Source organism: Vigna umbellata, chromosome 8 (genome assembly GCF_029865625.1).
Source record: "Vigna umbellata cultivar VRB3 chromosome 8, Vumbellata_1.0, whole genome shotgun sequence".
Lineage (NCBI taxonomy): Eukaryota > Viridiplantae > Streptophyta > Magnoliopsida > Fabales > Fabaceae > Vigna > Vigna umbellata.
The window spans coordinates 18523121-18545329 of record NC_142172.1 but is presented as its reverse complement, the minus strand read 5'-3'; the positions used below and the strand labels follow the sequence as shown (position 1 = coordinate 18545329).

The 22209-nt window shown below is 29.5% G+C and overlaps 3 protein-coding genes and 1 pseudogene across 3 annotated transcripts; 2 read left to right on the top strand and 2 right to left on the bottom strand.

Moving 5' to 3' along the window:
* The first annotated feature begins 2149 nt into the window (after nucleotides 1-2149).
* Nucleotides 2150-3544, top strand: LOC124834288 (RING-H2 finger protein ATL16 pseudogene; annotated as a pseudogene).
* A 5113-nt stretch (nucleotides 3545-8657) lies between these two features.
* Nucleotides 8658-12343, top strand: LOC124834317 (transcription factor bHLH104-like). Its single transcript, XM_047308983.2, has 5 exons — nucleotides 8658-8831; nucleotides 9635-9697; nucleotides 10016-10093; nucleotides 10570-10732; nucleotides 11891-12343. The coding sequence occupies exons 1-5, from the start codon at nucleotides 8740-8742 to the stop codon at nucleotides 12146-12148; spliced, it is 654 nt and encodes a 217-aa protein (XP_047164939.1). The 5' UTR covers nucleotides 8658-8739; the 3' UTR covers nucleotides 12149-12343.
* A 2587-nt stretch (nucleotides 12344-14930) lies between these two features.
* LOC124834328 (CASP-like protein 5B3) lies at nucleotides 14931-17588 on the bottom strand. Its single transcript, XM_047308994.2, has 3 exons — nucleotides 17081-17588; nucleotides 15699-15831; nucleotides 14931-15528 (listed from the first exon to the last, which is right to left on the bottom strand). Exons 1-3 carry the CDS (start codon nucleotides 17206-17208, stop codon nucleotides 15334-15336), a joined length of 456 nt encoding a protein of 151 aa, XP_047164950.1. The 5' UTR covers nucleotides 17209-17588; the 3' UTR covers nucleotides 14931-15333.
* A 2186-nt stretch (nucleotides 17589-19774) lies between these two features.
* LOC124834296 (1-aminocyclopropane-1-carboxylate oxidase homolog 1-like) lies at nucleotides 19775-22143 on the bottom strand. The gene is made up of 4 exons (XM_047308965.2): nucleotides 22017-22143; nucleotides 21218-21809; nucleotides 20707-21028; nucleotides 19775-20132 (listed from the first exon to the last, which is right to left on the bottom strand). The coding sequence occupies exons 2-4, from the start codon at nucleotides 21715-21717 to the stop codon at nucleotides 19884-19886; spliced, it is 1071 nt and encodes a 356-aa protein (XP_047164921.1). The 5' UTR covers nucleotides 21718-21809; nucleotides 22017-22143; the 3' UTR covers nucleotides 19775-19883.
* Nucleotides 22144-22209: the final 66 nt, after the last annotated feature.

The window sequence follows — 22209 nt, the reverse complement described above, 5'->3', positions numbered from 1 at the left end:
CATGGACAATTATATAAAGAAGTTTACATGGAGCTATAAAAAAGATGTGGAATATCATATCCTCATAGGAATAAGGTATGTTTAAAGAAGTCATTTATCCTCGTAGGAATAAGGTATGTTTAAAAAAGTCATTACACAAACTAAAGCAATCACCACAAATATGGTTTGGTAAATTCACTGAGTCTATGCTTACTTTTGTATATCCATATAGCAACCAAGATCATACTTTGTTTCTAAAGAAACAAAACATGAAAATGTTACAATTTTATTGTTTAGGTTGATGCATAATAGTTACGAGAAATAATTTAGAAGAACTCAAGACATTGAAAGATAACAAAGGAATTGAGACGAAGGACATTGGGTCTTTAAAGTATGTACTTTATTGGAATTGAGACCTCGAGATCAAAATTGGATATTTTTCTCTCTTAACAAAAGTTTGCATTGAATTTATTGAAAGAAATTAGGATGACAATATGCAAAACAACAAATTCTCTAATTAAAGGGAGATTGAAGTTGTGTGTTGAGGAAGATCGAACTCTAACTAATAAGGAAATATATTAAAGACTTGTAGAAGATATCAAAGACTTATAGATTGATATTTTTTTCATCAAGGAAAGGTTTGATAAAAATAATTTGAAATTTTCAAATATATAATATAAAGTTTGATGAGTAGATATTCTTACTAAAATTATAGCAGACTTTTTTGAAAAATATTATATAATTTACAAATGTATTGTCTATTTACCAATTTAAAAAAGATATTAATGAATATTTAATTTAAATTATAAATTTGTGTAGTCGTATAAAATATTTTATAATTAAAACTCTCTTAATTTAAATTATAATTCATGTACTTCTGTTTAATTCTTAATTTATAGAAATTAAATATTATAAGAAAACAAATAGTATATAAAAATTATTAAAATACTCATATATTTAAAGTATGTTTTTTTTTATGAATAAAAATTTTTTTATCTACTAAAATTTGATACACTTTAAGAGGTTATACAAGTTAGTAAACTATATATTAACGAAAATTATCAAATAATTCTATTTTTCAATCGATATTTCAAGATACAAATGGTTATAAGCAATTACTTTTACAGGATATTACCTTAGTTCAGTTGGAAGACTTCCAAGAAAAAAATTGCATGGATGAGATTTAGAGGAGTCCCACTATATGGAATTGAAGCTACTTCAAGAAAGTTAGTGACTTTCAAAACTATTGTAGATGTCAATAAGAACACACATCTGGGAATTGGAAGGTTGTGGAATATGCAGGACTTTGAATTCGGACTCTGATTGCTGCATAGACAATTTTAATTTTAAACAAGAAAATGTTCATAAATGGGTGCATTGGTAACATTAGTTTTGAAGGAGAAAATCACCCAGTAACCAAACCAAACCAGTATGTTCATTTTTATGAAAACTGCAAAAACAACAATGACCAAGAAATCTCAAACCTTGAATACTCAATGTCTGTCACATATTCACTCCACAAGGTGCTGTATATTCAATGCTGCAAGTTGCATCGTTCACCTTCCAATTATTTACTCATTCTTTCATTAACATGGGTCACTTAATTTCGTTTCTATAATTCAGAAATGAAGGAATTCAGAAGGCCTCATACTTTCAAACTGAAGACTTTGACACATTTTTCACTCTGTGTTGTTGAGGTCAACAGATAGTTTCATTGGTGAAGACTTGGTCATTGATGAACCACTGTCACCATTCTAGCTGGACCACCACTCACTCTACAGACCCTTCGTTAAAAACTGAACCATACGTTACCCTACATATTGGACAGTCACCAAATACATTCCAAGTCATGCATAACTTTAGGAAACAAAAATATTTTTAGCTTTGGTAAATATGACCAAATTTATTTCTAGTCAGAAACAATAACTCTTTTGATGTAATTTAAAAAGCCTATCACATCATCATTAAATGATTGTAAAAGCAACTTACAGAAACATTAAAACTTACAAAGACTGCTATCATAAAAGAATAGATATATATTTTATATATTTTATATATTTTAAGTCTCTTTTTGTATCTATTTATATATTACAAATTTGTTATATAGTAAATATGGAATCTTCAATACCGTTGTTAGAAATTTTACTTGGTTTGACAACAGTTTTTCATTGAATTTCAAACCCTCTCACGTCTCTTCTCTACCATCCCCTAGTTTATAAGTCTTCTTAGTCTTTCTCTGTTCTCACTACTTACCCTATATTTCATTCCTCTTTACTCTCCAACCACTCCCATTTTCTGTTCGGATTTGGGGAAAAACCATGGCCTACTTCAGTTAGTGCATTAAGCATATACTAAAGATTTTGCAGGGAAAGTGTGATAAGACTCGATTCATGTGAGAAATTCCAAGATATAAGATAACCCTTTTGTTAGCAGAATCTGATATGGATTTTGTTAGCCAAAGACACCTACTTCATTTACCAATACAAGCTGATTCACCTTGCACAGTTCCTCCAAATCATGATATTCCTCATCCTTCTGGTTCAAATCTTCCCCTCTTAGCAATCCTTGTGCTAGGAATGATGTTCACAACTTTCTTCCTTATAGGCTACTACATGTTAGTTGTCAAGTGCTGCTTCAGTTGGCCCCATGTTAATCACACAAGACTATTTTCTCTGTCCAGACAAGGTGAAGATCCATCTGCTGGATCCGAGCCAAGAGGGCTAGAGGAAGCAGTTATCAGGTTAATCCCTGTGATTCATTACAAGCCAGAAAAAGGGGATACAAACTTTGGTGAAAGAAGCAACCTTGATGATTGTGCAGTTTGCTTGAGTGAGTTTCAACAAGATGAGAAGCTGAGGGTTATACCAAACTGTAGCCATGTCTTTCACATTGATTGCATAGATGTTTGGCTTCAGAACAACACTCATTGCCCTCTCTGCAGAAGAATTGTGTCCTTGACAAGTCAGGTCCATGTTGACCAACCAAACCTTCTCGTTCCAAGGCCTTCATCTCAAGACCAAAGCCAAAACATTGAAAACAATGTCAGTGATGAAGGTTTTGTTGTGATTGATTTGGATGGTGAACTCGATAGAGACCGAAACCTGGAAGGAAGACAAGATTTACCTACCATTGCTGTTTCTTCACAGAAGAATGCAAAGAAGCTTCATAAAGTGATCAGCTTGGGAGATGAGTGTATTGGCATCAGAGCCAAAGGTGAAAGCTTTTCATCAGTTCAAGCCATGAGGAGGTCCTTTTCCATGGATTCATCAGTGGATAGAAAGTTTTATGGGGCAATTCAGCAGGTTTTACAGCAACAACAACAGCATGAACATGTTCATGAGATTAACACAGTTGAAGCCTGTGATGGCAATGACAGAGTGAAGAGATCATTCTTTTCTTTTGGACATGGAAGCAGATCAAGAAATGCTGTACAACCTGTTGATTTGGACCCCTGAAATTTTTCTTCAGATTAATTGTTTTAGGTGTCTACTTTTTCATTGAAGTTACTCTTGCTTCTTACAGCTTAAACTTGATGATTTTATATATAGTCTTCCATTTTTTTTTATGATCGATGAACTTGCTTTAACATCTAGTAGTTTAAGTTTCGTCAGAATCAAGAATTATGTCTAAATATAAAGAATAGAAAGAACAAAGTTACTATTTTTGAAAAATGGAAACTAAATATTCACCTGTTTAAGAAATCAAATTCAATACTGGTCTATTTATTAACACAACTTGTTAATAAATTGGATTTAATATTATCAAAGGATAACAATAAATATTTCTTTTTGACATTTGTAAGCTTGTTGCTGAAATTAGGTTAAATTGTAGCAAAATCTAAAGAGATGTGAAGAATTCGAGAAAAAAATTGATAAAAAGAAGAATCGAAGATAATATAAAAGGGAAAAGTGGACACTTTTCCATTAAAAAATAAAATCAGATACATCCACCTTATAATTCTTCTTTATTATTAATAATAATGACTTAGAAGCTTTAATGGACAGTCAAATGAAAAATTAAAAATAAGAATAAGAACTCAAATTAAATAAAAAAGTTAAATATTAACAAATTAAAAAATGAAACTATTTTCTGAAAACAAATATCAATTTTGCCAACCAAAAACACCAACACCACCGCATTTCTTTAGTAAAATAAACATTAGAGAACAGTTAACAATTTAGAGAAAATTTTTATGGAGAATAATTGAATAGGACAATGAATTCACAATTTTTTATTTTAATTTAAATAAATTTCCATTAATATGTGAAAGAACATATTACTAACGTTTCTCATAGTGTTTATAAGAACCCAAAACTTTCTTTGTAGTTATATAACTCAACTATATTAGTAAGATTCTATCTGAAAATTACTAGTTAAAAAATAAATACACTTTTTACAAACTTATTAGTTAAGATAGAAAAATGTGTCTTGTGTAGAAAGTCATCCAAAGACCCTTTCTATGAACGTTGACTCCTTGACCTAATGACCCATGAATTGGGCTCGTTATAGGTTCAAATGTTCACACTAGTCACTTTTGGTATTCTCCATTTTTGGAAGACTTTTGAGTCTTCTTCCTTATCATCTCTTTTTGACTTGGTAAATTTCATCTCTTCACTATTCTAGTTATAATTACATCTGTCTCCTTGTTTAACCACTTTTTCCTCTGCATTTAGTCAAACTCAAGGTTTCTCATGAAATTTTACCAATTGGGTTTTCATCTTGTAGAAATTTCCTATTCCTAGTTGCGTTTTTTTGGGGCCAATTCTACCAAAAGTTCTTCACCTAAACGTGATTTTCGAACTAATTCTACTTTCAATGAATTGTTCAACTTCTGTCTATGTCCTTCGTCACACGGTTAAGTTGTACTCAATTTTTCTCACATAAACATCTGGTTTATAAAAAAATTACAGAAACACGAAAAAAAAAATAGTTTCCTAATAATAAATCATATTTTAGTCAACTGTTTTTAGCTTTCTCGTTTAAGGAAGAAATAAATATGAAAAAGGTGAAAAATAAAAAATAAACTCGATTTTAATCTTAATTTTTTATATTATTTTTCTAGAGCTGTCAAAACGCGTAACTTGACTCGACCCGGTCCGACCCACCACGGGTTAGTCACATAGTGAGTCAATACAACCCGGCTCACTTATTAACGAGCTGAAAAAATTCGAACCCGGCTCGACCCACCACGGGTTGGTGAGTTAAATGGGTTGGCTCACTGACTCATTTAATTATAAGTTTTTTTTTAAATAAATTTTTTTTTTAATTCAAATCTAAATAAATGTCACCCGATGTTAAATTCCAAATACCAACAAATAAGCTTTTAATATTATTAATTTTTGCTTCACTTGTCCATTTATAATATTAGAGTCTTAAATAGATAAATTTATAATATATAATAAAAAAATACTAACTAATAATATTGAAACACAAAATAATAAATAATTAAATTAAATTAGGTGGGTTGTATAATAAAAAAAATGCTAACTAATAATATTGAAACACAAAATAATAAATAATTAAATTAAATTAGGTGAGTTGGTGAATCAACCAGATTCACCACGTGTTCAATCCAGTGAGCCGGGTTGAAAACTAGCCCGCATAAAAAAATTACATTTTATTCAAACCCAACCCGACTCAAACCCGTGGTGAGTCGAATTGATTCATGAGTTACAACCATTTTGACAGCACTAAGTTTTTTATTATTTTCTTTAGATTGGTTTATTTTGATAGTTCCTATTTAATATTATAAATTATAATATATTTTTCAATTAAAAGTATGTGTAAACATAGGAAATACTAAATGCCGACAAATATTATTGACATCAACCTAATTTATATCTCACAAAAACGTAAATTTGAGTCTTGCCACGTCAGTTTTATTTTTTCTTTTTTTTAATGATTTGTAGATATCTTTGTAGTTTTCAGAGCCGTGTATATATCTTAATAGTTGCCTGCCGAACTTTAGTTGACCTATATTTTGTAATGGTAAATTTCTAACAATAAAAAGTAAATAATTATTTTAGAAGTTAAAATTTGATTGTATTATTAATAAATATATTTTAGAGTTAAAATATGTTTTATTCTTTACATACGTAAATTGAAAATTGTTTATATTCTAAATTTTAATATAGTTTGGTCTTTAATGATATTTAAAATTGACATTTAAGTTATTTATATCATTTAATATGGTTTAATTTAATGTCAATTTTAAATGCTAGTTAACATCTTAAAAAAATTAACCTAGTAAGGAATTAAAAAAATTATATCTATTTATTTATTTTTTAAGTTTGATATCAAAATATATGAAAGTTTAAAACATGAATCAATTTAGTGTAGTAGTGAATATAAACATATTTAATCATAAATTTTAAAATAACAATAAATGATAACTTATAAATAAATTATAAACATTAATTTTTTTCTTTTATTTTAAAAGTAAAATAATAATGAATGCAACTATCTAATCTTAATAAATATGGTAAAGAGAAAAGTCATATTGATTCTCTTTCATCACAAATTGATATCACTAAATTGATAATTAATAAGAGACCGTACAAATGTAAAAATCTTCATTAATATAAGGAAAGAAGCAAAGTCACATTGATGATGATATAATGTGTAATCATGAAGATGAGAAATATAAATTGATACAAATTTTTTATATATGATATGTTGATATCTTTATGATATTTTAGTCCTTTTACTAAATGTGTGGTAAGGAGTATATGATATAATATTATAATCTCAGAATGGTGGTATTAAGTACATGAATCCATTAAAAAAATATTTTTTATTCAATGATAATATGAATTACATAAATTAAGATTTGTGATGAGAAATTAAAGAAAGTTTTTGCGGTGCTATATTAATATTATTTAGATGGAGTTTACATGGTAAAAGGACTTCAAATATGTTTGATGTTAGTCTTAACATTTGAGTACAGCATACTTCATATAAATTTTTCAAAAAGATTGAGTATGAAAAAATACTCTATATCACTAAAATACAATTAGTGATTTTTGTATTTTAAAATATAAATAATTGTGTATAATTTATTCTAGCATCTTCTAATATAAAAAAAATATATATATTTTTTCGTTTTAAAAATTTAATTTATCTTATATTGCCAACAATATTTGTAATTTATATAAATAGAAAAAAAACCTTCCAAATAAAAATTAAACAATTTTTTCAGTTAAAAATATAAAAATAAAGCAACTAAAAATTATATGATCAACTATCATTAACATCTGTACCTACTTCTATCACCTTTGTGAAGAAGTCTATACATCTAATAATCAACTTTTTCCACCGTATTAAACATTTGATTTTTCAAGAGAAAACTTTAATCTAAGTAAAACTAATTAAAATAATTTTAATATTATAACAACAAAGATTTAAGCTAAAACTAATGCAATGAACAAGAAAAAAATTATTTCATTATTTAATATAAGAGAATTTCTTCTATTATATTATTATTTTCTATTATGTTAAAATGTATATATTTAGTAAGTGTTAAATTGGATGTTTGAAAGAAAAAAATGAATGAAAGAGGCAAAGACATAAAAAATTAATATATCAAACGTGCTGCATAAAATGTAATTAATATTTCAGTTCATGAATTTATAAGTTGATTTTAGGTTTTAGCTCACTATTCAGTTATAATAGTTTCTAAATAACCATGCTTAAAGCAAAGGCTACTTCATGCACCATATAACAGGGTTGCAGTAAGAAATTTGGTAGGGTGCAGAAAGTAATACCTAAAGCAGAGATAACCCTTAGAAGGGATGCTAAAACTTCAGGGGCCGAAGTTACATTAAAGCAGTCTTTTTCTTGCACCCCATATTTTCTTCTTACACCTCATAGTTATGGTAAAACTATATGTATTTCTACTGGTTCTCGTTCCTTTTATGTATAATAATTAAAAAGTGTTTTTATAAAAAGTAAAACTATATTAGAAAAATACAATATCATCGAATAAAAGATACATAATAAAATATATGCATATATAATATTAAAATATAATAATTTCACTATCATTTTATTGCTATTATTTTTTAATTAAATAATTAGGATAACATATAATCATATTCAACGTCGGATAGTAAAATAAAATACATCATATAAGAAAAGATTAAAATTTCATATATAGTATAAATTACACTAATATCTTTATTTATAAAATTCAAAAAATTTTAAAACAATATTTTAAATAATAAGTTCAATCTCAAACTTGAACTTGTATATTAATCAAATAAATAAATTCTTACCCGTAATTTATTTTATCAAATTTGACCAATTTATGAGTAGCTTAACTTATTTTTAAGATGTATTTTGAGAGATTAGAGGTATAATTTGGTTACAGCATAAAACAATAGTAGAAAAAAAATAGTTTAAAACAAATGGATATAATTTTTTTTTCAATATCTTAAAGTGATATTTAAGTAGAAAGTATTAAATGGTATAAACCACCTAAATAAAAAAACTATATTTAAATTTGAGAAATAAACAAATTTATGTTTCATTTAAAAATGAAAAATATATTAAAAAAATGAAAAATAAGTTAGGTAATATAATCAATTATATGTTTATAATTTGTATATTAAATTTATCATAAATTTGATTTCATGAAATGAAAATTTTCTATGCTAAAAGCCAAAATACTGTTCTTATTATTTGCGTAGGGAATATTTGAAGGCGTTTTGTTGTGAGAGAAGATAGATAGGGCGGTTTGGTTAAAAGAAGTGGCAACCGCAAATGGATTCCTTAGGTGATAGCAGCTGTTGGGATTTTCTCGATTACTCTTTCATCGATCAAGCGCCCCCTGATTTCCTTTGGCCCAATCATAGGTTTCTTTCTTCTTTTTATGAACTTTTCATTTTTAACTATTCTTATTTCTTGATTGCATGTTTCTTTTTTTTGGGGTTCATTGTTGATCTTTATGCTATTGATTATTTGATTTGGTGAAAAATTAAGATTACCCTTTTTATATGTTAATCTGTATCACTGATTGATTTGTTCGTTGTATTTTTGTAGTAGCTCAAGTTCATTCCTTTAAACATTTTTTTTAAAAAAATGTTGTTGATTTGGCGATGTGTGGTGAAAGATTATTGCTGTTTTTTGCGGAATTTGATATTGCATGGTTGGATTCGTATTTTCTGATGTACTCTGATATGGAATTTGATTCGAATGGTGCATTAGCTCCCAGGTTTTAATTGTTGTTGTGTTATATATTTTTGTGTTTTGTTACTTAGAGGGAAAACAAAGTTCATCAGTGTTTTTGTTATTTTTCTTATTGCCCTGATGTATGGTAATGAATAGGATTGATTGTTCTTTTTGGGGTGATTCAACTCCTTTTGTTTATAAATTATTTTGAATTTTGTTGTTGCTTTTGTACTGGGAAATGTAAGATACTGAAAAATTATTTTTTATTTTTTTTTGTATATAGAGCTAGTGGTGTCTATTGATGCATCTAGCCAAATCACACTAGAGATTATGAATATTGTCTTTGCTTAATGTTGTGTAGCAAACTTGGTGTCTACGGATTATTGTAGCCTAATTACATGGTAGGACAATAGATGATGGGTGTTGTCTTTGCTTAATATTTTGTGTGGCATGGCTGACACGTTTTCTTTTTTCCTCTTTTTGCAAGTTTGAGCACTGAAATTGAAATTCCAGATGATGCTGTTGCTTGTGAGGAGAACACCAAGAAGAGGTATCTTGCTTGTTGCTTTTGAAGTGATGTACTATGTGATGATGTAGTTACTGTTATGAAAAGTTGATGAAAATATTGTTTTGACTCCATAGACTATCTTTTTGTAATTTCATTCGTTAACAAAAAGATGCGAACTTTAAAGCATGCATGATTGTTGTACATGTATCTGATGTAGTCTCTCAGACACCCGTTGAATCTCAAGCTTATGCTTTAACAGAATTGGTTGAGTTGCCTTTCTTTTTTGTGTTTTTGTTGGAGTAGTGATGCTGCCTTTTGAATAATTGCTTTTGTGATCAATTTGTTGCAAATCATTTGTAGGGGGCGTACTGATTCATGCTGTAAGGCGGGATCAAAAGCATGCCGTGAGAAATTGCGGAGGGAGAGACTCAATGAAAGGCATGCACGCTTTTATATATTGAATTTATAGTTGATGTCACAGAGTACTGGCTGAACTTTTAGCTTTTCCTGTAGCTGTTGCATAAGGAATCTATACTCTCCCCATTAATTTCTGGTTTCTTCACACATTTAGGTTGTGTTTCACGCATTGTTGTTTTAGATACTTGAGTTAGATGCATCGCATGTATGTGGTACACTGAATGTGTGAAATTTACAACTCTCTCATCCAATTCAAAGATTATCGTTAGGCATATGACTTCTCTGAGCACAAGGCAATACCAACTTGCATTAATTACCAGTTGTTACATTTCTTTGATAACTTTCTATGGTTATTGGAAAAGTGATCTTAGTTTCTAGATACTCAAGATCACCAGGTATGTTAGATACTCATGTAACAATCAACTCTTCCTGCTTTGTATTGTGTTTTTGCTGCTTTTAATGACAAAAGGGAAGAACTTGATTGTGACTTTTTGCAGGTTCTGTGACCTGAGCTCTGTTTTGGAACCTGGGAGACCTGTGAGAACAGATAAACCATCTATACTTGATGATGCTATCAGAGTCTTGAGCCAACTTAAGTCCGAAGCTCAGGAACTCAAAACAAAAAACGAAAAATTATTAGAGGAAATAAAATGTTTGAAGGTCAGTATTGTTTCAGACATATTCTGTAGTGAGTTGAATATTTATTTCTCTTACTGCATTTTGGATTAGTTTTCTTTGAAATGTTGGGCTCTCTACATACTTCATTCTTGGAAAGAAAATGAATTTGACTTTGGTGAAACTATCAGAAGCTTTTCATCTTAAAATGATTAGACTTTATCATTTGTTTTGTTTTCTACTTATTTCTCCCGAAGAAGGCTTAGAGGGCTTCAAGCTTCACGTTACACCAGTGGTTATATCATTTGCACAGCTAAATTTCATGAGTCCTGTTGTAAGTAGTGGTGAAATAATGTGATTTTCGCATACACTTGATGTCAGAATGCACGCCAACAAAGCATTTAGTAAGGTGGTCCTTTTCTGCATGGAGAAGAAAAATAATTAGTGGTTCTGAAATTAAGCAGCTTATGAATTAGTAAAAGTTGATTGAAAAGAGTTGCTAGCGAGGTCTGTTACATTTACCTCTCTGATTATGTTCCTTAAAAAAAACGGGTATTGTAATATTCGTGCAGTGGTTCTTTTTTATCCTTTTAGAGCAAAAGTGGTAATTTTATGCTCATTGCTTTTGGATGCTTGTCCATTTTACTGTTTTTGTCTTAGACGAGGATTATATTTTAAATTAAACCCTCTCAGTAACAAGGTTTATGAATTATTTTAACATAGTCTTTGTAATGTCACTGCATCCTATGTTGATGGAATTATTTACTTCTGATTTAATTTTGTTTGTTTCTTTTGTTGTCTGCATTCAGCTAGCCCTTCCTCGAGTTAGTTATGCAACTTCTGTTGATTCTGCCTATCAATATTTTCATGTTCTTCCAGTTTTATGCATGACTAGCATGTGTAGTTCATGTTTGAAAATAAGTAAATCAGGGATTGTGATACTTCTGCCTTTCAGTTATGTTTTATAAAGTAATATTTTAAATGTAATTTCATGTATAGTTTCTCTTAGTAAAGAGATTTAAACCTTACTCAATTTTATAAAATGTTCAAGTTTATAAAGTGATACTTCTCAATTTCATGGAATTTTCAACCGATTTAAATTATCTTTCTTTGTTTCATTGAAGAAAACATCTTAGGAGTTCAAACTCTCCAACATTGCCTTAGTGTTAAAGTCAAAGTTACAGAATTTATTTGTTTGAACAGGCCGAGAAAAACGAACTTCGTGAAGAGAAACTTGTTCTGAAAGCAGATAAGGAAAGGATTGAGAAGCAGTTGAAATCCCTGGCCATTGCTCCAGCAGGGTTTATGGCACCCCCTGTAGCTGCTGCTGCTGCATATCAAGCAGGGGTGAACAAGATGGCTGTTTATCCAAACTATGGCTACATTCCAATGTGGCAATATCTTCCTCAGTCTGCCAGAGATACATCCCAAGATCATGAGCTTAGGCCTCCTGCAGCATAGTGTTGCTTCTGTTATGCCTCTGCATCATTTCACAACACTCTCAAAGTATTGACATGTAAATACTGTCATTGCTTTGATTCTTTTTCACCCTTTTTACTTGCTATAATGTGCTAAATAGTTATACAAGTAAAACTATGATGGCTATGACATGAAAACTATTGATGTCCAATGTAAATTGCCCAATTCTTTGCTTCACAGTAGCTCTCAAAATTCCACATTTTTTTGGTGACTATGTTACTGATAGGGAGTATGTTTTGTGGATGACTGATCTTCATTTGGAAATCTGATGTTTTGCTTCAGTTGATTAAATTACGATAATCACTATTATTTTACTAGTTTATGTTAGTTATATGGATTACATTATACCACTTAACCTATCATTTAACTTGTTTAAAAACCAAGAAATCATTAACAAAAATTGGTTGATTAGGTTACTTAAAATTTTCTTTTATCTGAAGTTTACCAATGAAAAAACAATAAATTCATGCAAAATAGTTTAGTTTGGTCTGCAATATTTTGTTATTTGCTTTTCTTTTTCAATAAATTTTTAATGTGATGATTAATGATAAATGTTTTTGAGGTAATTAACATAGTTTAGATGTTTTCTGAGCTACACGAGTTTTAAAAAATATTTATTTGATATTATAAAATACTTTTAATTTTTTTTGCAAATTATCTAGGAAAAATACTATAAATTTTAAAGTATTTTATATCTCAAACTTATTACAAACCTTACATATATATTTAGAAAATGAATTATTGAGAGTCATAGTTAGTAGAAAAACCATAGAAAGCCTGAATTTTCTTAATTTTAATACTAGAATGACTTAATTAATCTATAATAAAAAAAAAGCGTACTAAAATCTTACATAAACAAAATTATGGGAATTAAAATTGCAATTAACTACATTTCCTACATTAATTAAGTTCTGGATTTTTTTAACTAAAGCTAAAATGTGTTTTCCATGTGAATAATTTCATTTATTTTTCTTCTTTAAAAAATAATATAGTTTCCATTATAGAATATGTTGATGTGATTCCAATAAAAGGCACTTGGACTTATTAACAATCAACCACTTTATTTTGACTGTTTTAGGTGGTACCTCAACTTTATATACTATTTTATAGTGATTATTCCATTAATGGTTTAAAGTATTTATCAATTATATATGTGGATGATATGATTCTCAACTTCCCTACACCACTATGCTTCATTATGTCAAATGAAGAAATAATTATTTAATCAGGATTTGGTGCTGATTAAAAGTGCACTTTCCATGTGACAATTTTAGGATATCCTATCAAAATTGTGTTTGTGTATCTCTTTTAGAATCATAGATCATAAATCATGATATATAAAATTTAACATAATCTTTATGCAAGTTGTATGAAAAGATAAAAAGGAAATCATTTTAACCACACCATTTTGTATAAATGGTTGGTCTTTATTCATTTTAAAATCTTATATTTCATATAAGTAAAAATGTGAAAATAATATTATTTATTTGATAAATTACAATTTTAATCTAAAAAGTATTAAGTGTTGTCAAATAAGTATAATTCATTAACATCTTTTAGAAACAAAACATAATTTCCCTCATTTTTCTTAAGAGTAAGGTTCCAAATTAAGGTAACTTTATGAGAAAAAGTCAACCACTGATTTTTAAAGAGAATAATTAATTTTGGGTAATTGATAACCAAATATTTTCGTTCCCTATGCCATTTATTGTTTATGCATTCCATGATAAGTCTCAATAATTTATTTTTACGAATCCTTTGACTTTGAATGAGTTTAAATAATCCTTTGTTTTCTTTCCACAATAAAATCTTAATTTATTGTATTAATTACCTATCTATTTATATATTTATAACGGTATATATGTATATATTTCAAAAGAATAATTTACAGGATAATAATGAAACTTTCTGTTAATCTACTTGCTTACTAAGAAAACAATAACATATATGACACTTAATCTAAAGTTAACACTATTTCTAATAAAAATAACTAAAATAATAAATTTATTAAAAAATTTATGAGTTTTAATCATTATATTTATATAACGTTTAATTTTCTTATTTTTATCTAACGTTAGACTCACAATAAATTTTAAAATGTGAATCTTACAGTTAATATATTTGTGTGAAAATTTTTCACATCATCCTTTAATAATTTTGTGCGAACAATCTCATATCATCCTTTAATAATTTTGTGTTAACAATTTCATATCATCCTTTAATAGTTTTGGTCTTTTGATTTGGTTCAATAAGTTAGATGTAATTATGAACAATATACAAAATTTATTTTCAAATAAATATATAATTTTGTCTAAAACTTTGCAGACTGTATGGTTAAAAGAAGGAAGAAACAACAATTTTTTATTATGATTGACTTACATAAATAATAGCATAAATTATAAATATATAATTATAAACATAATACTACATATAATATAATTAATAATAAAGATGTTTCTCACAAAAATTATAAATATATAATTAACTTTTTGAACCATTTCTTTTTTCAGATTACTTTCTATTATTTTACTGTCCCACGTCTTTTCAAAAAATATATAGTCAATCTCGTTCTGGAGATTTAAAATTTCATAAAGCTTGAAAAAAACAGTCATTTTTTTTTTTTAATTTTTCTTTAATCAGTTTTCAAAAGAATTTTTCTTAAGAATTTGTTTAACTTTTATGTGTAAATTTATGGTTTTACTTTAAAGGGAAATGTTTTCTATTTAATGTTTTTTAAGTTATATCCACAAAAATTAGAAGGGGATAAACATAACTGCATCTGCCTTTTCAAGTATTAAGGATCTGTTTGAATACAAGTTAGAAGTAACTTTTGAGAATTGAAAATATACTAAAAAGTGCTTCTAACTATGTATTTGAACATGCTCTAAATATCTCTAACCAATACTTAAAAGATGAAGTAAGTGGAAAATAAACATCTCAAGCAGCTGAATCTAAGCTTTGTGGTAGACACTGGTTTATATCTTAGCAAGGCAAAATCATATATACATTTTTCCTCCCTTTTACAATCTGCATTCTGAAGCTACCCCAGTTAAATTTCAGAGTGCAGAACTAAAGTGATTCCCTCCTATCAACAGCATCAAAAGATAATTTTCAATCAGATGAGAGAAACTTGTGGAAAATTTTCAAGAAAGAGCAACACTTTTATCTTATCTGCCAGCTAGTAGCCAAAACATAATTACAGATGATAATGAAGTTGAAAACCAGCTTAGGAATGCTAGTGCCACAGAAACCTGGTACTTCTGACACTCCTCTCCAAAGTGGCAGTGTCCCAGATCATGAAAGTACAAAACTGTTATGCCAGCTGAGGCAGAAGCTGCTGCTAGAGACAGTGTTGCTGTCACCTGTGGAGCATGGACAGTGGTCAAGGACAAAACTTGTCAAATGATAAACATCATAACTGTACAACTAAGTGCTACTGTCTGTAACAGGCTAATCATACTTTTGAAAGAGATATAAAGATTATCCAAACATGCAAAAGTTGGGAAGAGTATAGGTTGGCTAAGAGACTAACCCAATCTCCAACTACAAAGAGGCTGATTAGTACTGGACTGAGAAGAGACTGTTTTCTCACCAAAGAAAACAAATCCAATAAAGCTAGCAAAAAACTCCAAATGATTTGTAATCCCATTGAAGCTATCAAATAACTGTATAATTACCAATGGAACAGTCAGCTTTTGAGTTATATGATATATCCAACATACATGCATTGCTATTGAAGTATTCATGAACAATGCAAGGTTAATTTCTTGATCACCACTTCATCAGAAAAAGCAAAAAGCTTCATGAGACATGTTTTATTTGTTGTCTAGGAAAAGAAATAACATAAAATTGAATAGAAAGCAATATAATTAGTAGGAGGTCTATCACAGTCTCCCTCCATTGAGGTTCAACTGCAGACCTCCTTTCCATGCAAGCACTTCCTTCATCTTGACCGAGGCTGGTTTCTTAGTTTCTTGTACCAAGCTGCCAGATCAGCCATCATTTGCGCAAAGAGCCAAAGTACATAAAGACACATTCAGATGTTTCTTCAATTCTAGCATTCAAGCATAAAGTCCTCGAAGAAATGCATCGTGATCTTGAAGTGAAATCCATTTCCTCTTTATAGGGAAGAGGAAAAAATTGACGGAGGAGAGCCTCTTCTGAACAAGTCCAGACTCTTTACTGGATTTTTTATGTTGTCCTCTGCTGAGTATTAATAATACAATGATGTTGGTACTTTAGAAATCTTTTTAATATATTTTAAAACATCAAAATTAGTGTTCATCATTTGCTAATCAAAATACCAACTAATTAATTTCCTGCAACAAAATCACTTATTGGACCTAAGTAGTCAGTGGTAAGGCATTTTTTCCTTATAAGGTAAATCAAAGTATACATCTTCGGTGCCTCACAGTAATTTGGAATTGAATAGTTCAAATATCTCCTCACAATATGAAAAACAAAAGCAAGCAGAGTGCAATCTCACGAAGCCACTAATTGCAATTTACTGAATCCACACATTCATAAATCATAACTGTTGGATGAATATCGGAAGATTCAACATCCCATATATGAGTCATTTGTCCAATGGTTCAAATTGGTTGAATGCATTGACATCCATACATATTCAGCAATTAAGATGAAGCAATCAGAAAACAATCTACTAACGTATGACACGATTAATGTCTTTTGGGAACACAACACTCATAAAATCTCTGTCATTCAGACACGTTCAGCATTGAGGATGAAGCAAGCATAAACAATAGAAAAACATATAATATGGGTAATTTATTTTGAGAACACAACAGTCATTCATGAAACTCAGACCAAACTGAAATAAGTGCAGGATGGAGTTTTGCAGAAGAAAAACAAAATCTTGGCTTGAATGAGAGGAGAAGGGAATTGACTGATTACCAAAAGGCAGTCAAATTAAAGAATCTGGATGTGGTGGCCATGGAAGCAATTGACCCAGCAGCAAAAGTGAACTGTGTCATCCTAAGAACCAGTGCAAGAACGGAACCAGGAGCCCCACAACAATTCATCTTCTTTCTCCGCCAAATCAAATCAATGATCAGCCCCTCAATGCCTAACAATGAACACACATTTTCAGATTTCAGTCCAAAGGACAGAACAAACCATCAATGGATCGAAAGGTGAGACTTTTAACATCAACTTCACACCCCCATCACACACCACACAAAGTCACAAACAAACAGAAAGATAAGGCACAGAAATAGAGACCCAAAGGGGAGAAAAAAGAAGAATAGGACAAATCAGAGATTCCAAGTTGAAATTTGAATCTGGCTTAACACAACCCAACAAACTAGACAGAAGAAAGGAACAACACAGACTGAAGAGATGATGGAGCAGAGAGAGAGAGAGAGAGAGAGAGAGAGAGGACTATGAACAATTAATGTTAGCAATTCATCATAAATTCACTTTATTTATGAGGACCATGATAACGATATGAAAGATTTTATCAGTTAAGTACTTTTTAATATGCCATTTAAACTTTTTCATTCAATAACTTGTGGATGCACTTCAGCGTTTCCACCATGCTTATTACCTAATAAAAGGACACTTATGATCTATATATTAGCACAAATGATAGTAATGAGAATTATTCATCAATTTTTTTCATCCAAAAAAGTAAAATTTAAAACCCTAAATTTTAATTACCTGATTTAAGATCAATGTCACTATGCATATTTTAACATTGGATCTTAATTATAGAAAAGAAAAACTTAACTATATTAATATTACAAGTTTTCTGAATTTTACAGCTTTTTCTTTCACTCAAAAAGTGGTCGATCTCATTTCACTAATAATAATCTCTCATGTGCAATTTGATATTTCATGAAAAAGTAAATTTATATCAAGGTTTGAAAAGAAAAATATTTTCTGTATACACAAATTTAACAAACCTAACTCAATGTGTGGTTTCATCTTAAAGATAATTTTGTTGATATTCAAGTCAACAAGCCAAGTTATAGCCTTCCTCCACGCCATAGTTTTTGCCTTAACGGGTTGAATATTGCTACAAAAACATAAGGACTTAGCCTCACCATGTTAGTATCACAAACTTTTTTTTATTAATGATGATGATGAAGAGTTATTAATTTATTGCGTTAAAAGTTTTAAGTTGAAAAATGATATCAATATATAGTCAGACTTAGATTTTAATAATGTTGTATTTTTTTTAATAATCTCTTTCTTTTGTAAACCCAACATACATAAATCTTTCTTTCATATTTTTTTTATTGAGCTTTGTAAGTTTATAATGTTATATTTTTTTCAAAATTTTTTATGTAAGTGAGAAGAGAGATTCTTCCTGCATTTCTTAATTTTCGTCCTACATCTCCAAAGTGTTAACATTATCTCTTTGATTAACCAATAATTTTTCAAAACAGTTGAAACCTTAATCAATTTTCAAAAGTTAGTGAAGTCTTAATTAACTTTTGAAAACCGTTAATGGTTAATAAAAAGGCAATATTAAAATTTTAGAAATGCATGACGAAAATTAAAAAGGAAGGAAAAACCTCTCAAATGAAGAAATCCTAACATGTGTTTTATGAAATATTAAAGAAAAAAAATAAAGACATTTTTAAGGTGAAGAAGACTTCTAATCATGTTTTTTTGTAATATTTCTTAAAAAATTGTGTTCATTTTGCTCTTATTGATTCATGCATTCATAAACACATTATTTATTTCTATTATTGTTATGAAAATTATGAATATGTTGTTAAAATCTATAATTATGTGCCTTCAAAGGGATGAAAAGATTATCCTTAAGCATTTTGATGATTGAGATGTAAAACGAGAGTAATTTACTCAAATAAAACCAAACAGTATTGTTTTTTTGTAAAGAAAAACAAAAGACTTCTAGCATAAGTATATCCTTGATATAATTTTTGATAAATTACTCGTTTGTTCATTAGATGTGAGAGGAATTCTTAAGTCGGAAAAAACTATATAAGAAGTCCAACAGGTATGATTTACTAGTATGTTTCCTAGAACTGTTTTTGCGATTAAAAATGTAATTTTAAGAATTGATTTGACATTACATAAGAGATTATTAAAATAATGTTTTTTTTTTAAATATATATCACCTTTTTAAATTTAATATTTATTAAGAATTAATACAAAATAAGTTAAATTCTATTGAACAAAAACGTATGAATATTATCCAGTTAGTAAAACAAAATTTCACTTTCAATTTCTTACTTTTAAGGTGATTTGGTTTATACAGAAAGATTTGTAGAGTAAATCTACCTATACTTGCATAAACCAACTTATTTTTCTAATTCGCCATTCATGCAATTTAATAAAGTGCATAAATCATATTTAACATGGATCTTTCAGAAAATATCTTATAATAAAAAATTACCCTTGAATAATGGGTTAAGTGTAATTCTAAATAAATAAAAAATGTATGTAAAAAATATTGGGTTTGTCATAAATATATTTTATATCATCATTGATATAATTCGTTTTATATTGGTTCATTGTTCTGCTGTGATCTTAGACAAAAGTTGGTGAGTTTTGAAATTCCACCCATTCAACCTCACATTGCTGGTGAGGATATACTTTTAACAGAAATGAACAATCTTTCAACAATCATGAGAAGACATTGAAATACTTGATGAAGTTTCAAACACGAGAAGAGAAAAAAGCAAAGTATTTGACAAGTACTATCTTCAATACAAATAAGTTGTACTCAAATCCTAAAATGCATCAGAGGAGGAATTTGATTCGCACATTTACGGTAGTGAGCTAAAAACTCTGGAACCGAAAATTCTCTGTATTTTGCAGGATTTTCTTCTGATAATAACTCCTTGATGGGACCATAAATCCTTGCATTTGAATGAGAACTTGTTGTTAGAAAGCATGCAATAGAAACTCTTGGACTAACACGGTTGGCAAGTACTCTATGTTGAGCACTCTTGAATCTGTCATTTGAGAGAAGCTGGTGTTCAAAAATATTCTACATCAGTCATCATAATCATTTACCAAGTCTCACATTAACAAAGTCTTACATTAACTTAACTAAAGTCATACATTAACTAAAGATAAAATCAGTCATTATAATCATTTAAGAAGTCTTACATTAACTAAAATCTTACATTACCTAAAGATTTACATTAACTAAATATAAGACCAGTCATCATAATCATTTACGAAGTCTTACATTAAATTAGTCATCATAATCATTTACATCATTTACTAAGTCTCACATTAACTAAAGAATGATAAGATGATAATTTATAGTAAAAACTGTAAGATAAGATCTGCACTTAAATATGCTATAAATTCGATTTTATCTGTAGTAAACTGTAGGCTAAGATCTGCACCTAAGCACCTAAATATGTTATAAATTCTATTTTATCTATAGTATCTTGAATCATCTAAAATTAAGTTGAATAAAACGAGAGAAACCAAAGTAAAGTTCTTGGCTCATTCACTCTTCATTTCTGCTAATTTATAAGTAATGTTAACTTTTCCTGTATTCAAGTGAAAAAGAAGAAAATGCAGAAGCATACCTGCAAAAAATCACCAATGTTAACAACAAGAGCCTCAGGTAAAGGGGGCAAATCGATCCACATGTCCTGATGAAGAACTTGGAGGCCACCAATTTGGTTTTGTAGAAGCACTGTGATGAAATCAACATCAGCATGCTTTGTTATTCCCATAGTTAATTCTGGTTCTGGACAGGGTGGATAGTAATGCCCAACAGCGTACAGTCCCCCATTGCACCCAATATCAGCTAAGTAAGTTCGATCCAAACCAAGACCTTCTGATAGTAATTCAAACAATAAACTTCCCAATTTTGACACTTCATCTGTGTATTCCACAAGTATGTCTCTACAAACAAACAAAGTTAATACTATTCATAGACTCATACTTCAATTATTTTCAACAAAACTAAAGAATCATTAGCACAAACAGGTGAAAGACAGAAAAAACTGAAACACACACCTGAAAACTAAAGAATCATCAAATTAGGAACATTATCACAAACAGGTGAAAGACAGAAAAAACTGGAACACACACCTGCATACATATGGTAAGTCTCCTAGTGTAGGGAGATCAGTAGTACGGTCACAGATGAAAGTGTCTTTCCAATTAGCTGGAGCATTGGAATATAGATTGAAATTGCTGTTAAAGATAAAAGGTTTCTTATCACGAGTATAAAATTCCTTTTTCACGTCACTATCTTGCTCAAAAAATCTTACCACCCCATCTAACATCTCCTCCAGAGTGCTCACTGGGATGCCATGATTCACAATCTGAAAGAAACCCCATGTCTCTGATGCTTCTTTCACTCTCTCAACCACCCTTTTCCGTTCACCACTATCTTCATGGATCCTTCCAAGGTCAATAATAGGAATAGTGTAATCTTTATGGCCTGATTCTGAGACCCTCTTGATATTATCAAGTGGGTGATGGAATATGCTAGGGATCTTGGTGATGCCTTCGTCAACAAGTCCTTTCACACCAAGTTTTGTATCATCAAAAGCTTTGAGCTCCTCTACTCTTTTGGAATCTTCCATTAGTATCTCTTCCTTTTCACTATAACTAGATAACCTTATTTTCCTTCTTGTTATAGAGACCTTAAACTTCAATGCAAAATGTTGTCTTCAAACTGCACAATACAAGATCATCGTTGGTGATGGAAACCAAACAGTGAACAGTTTCACTTTGATAATAAATCAATGATAAAACTTCTGTGATTATTCTTTCAAAATATTTAAATAAATGACGAGAAGGAAACACAATGATAACACTCAATTAACCCATCTCGGTCCACACTTACTAGAACTCCATAAAACTTTGGTTAGAAATTCATTACCTGAGACTCCCTCTTTCACTATTGTAGCCACGCCTGAGAAAAAATGAGAAAGAAAAGTGTGTTTTTATGTGGAGATCACAACTGAGAAGATAATGATTGAGAAAAACACGTTGCAGTCGTGCACCATATTTGCTGTCGCTGATAAATTGGAAGAATGTGCGGTTTTCACCAGCATATGCCACGTTTACGTTTT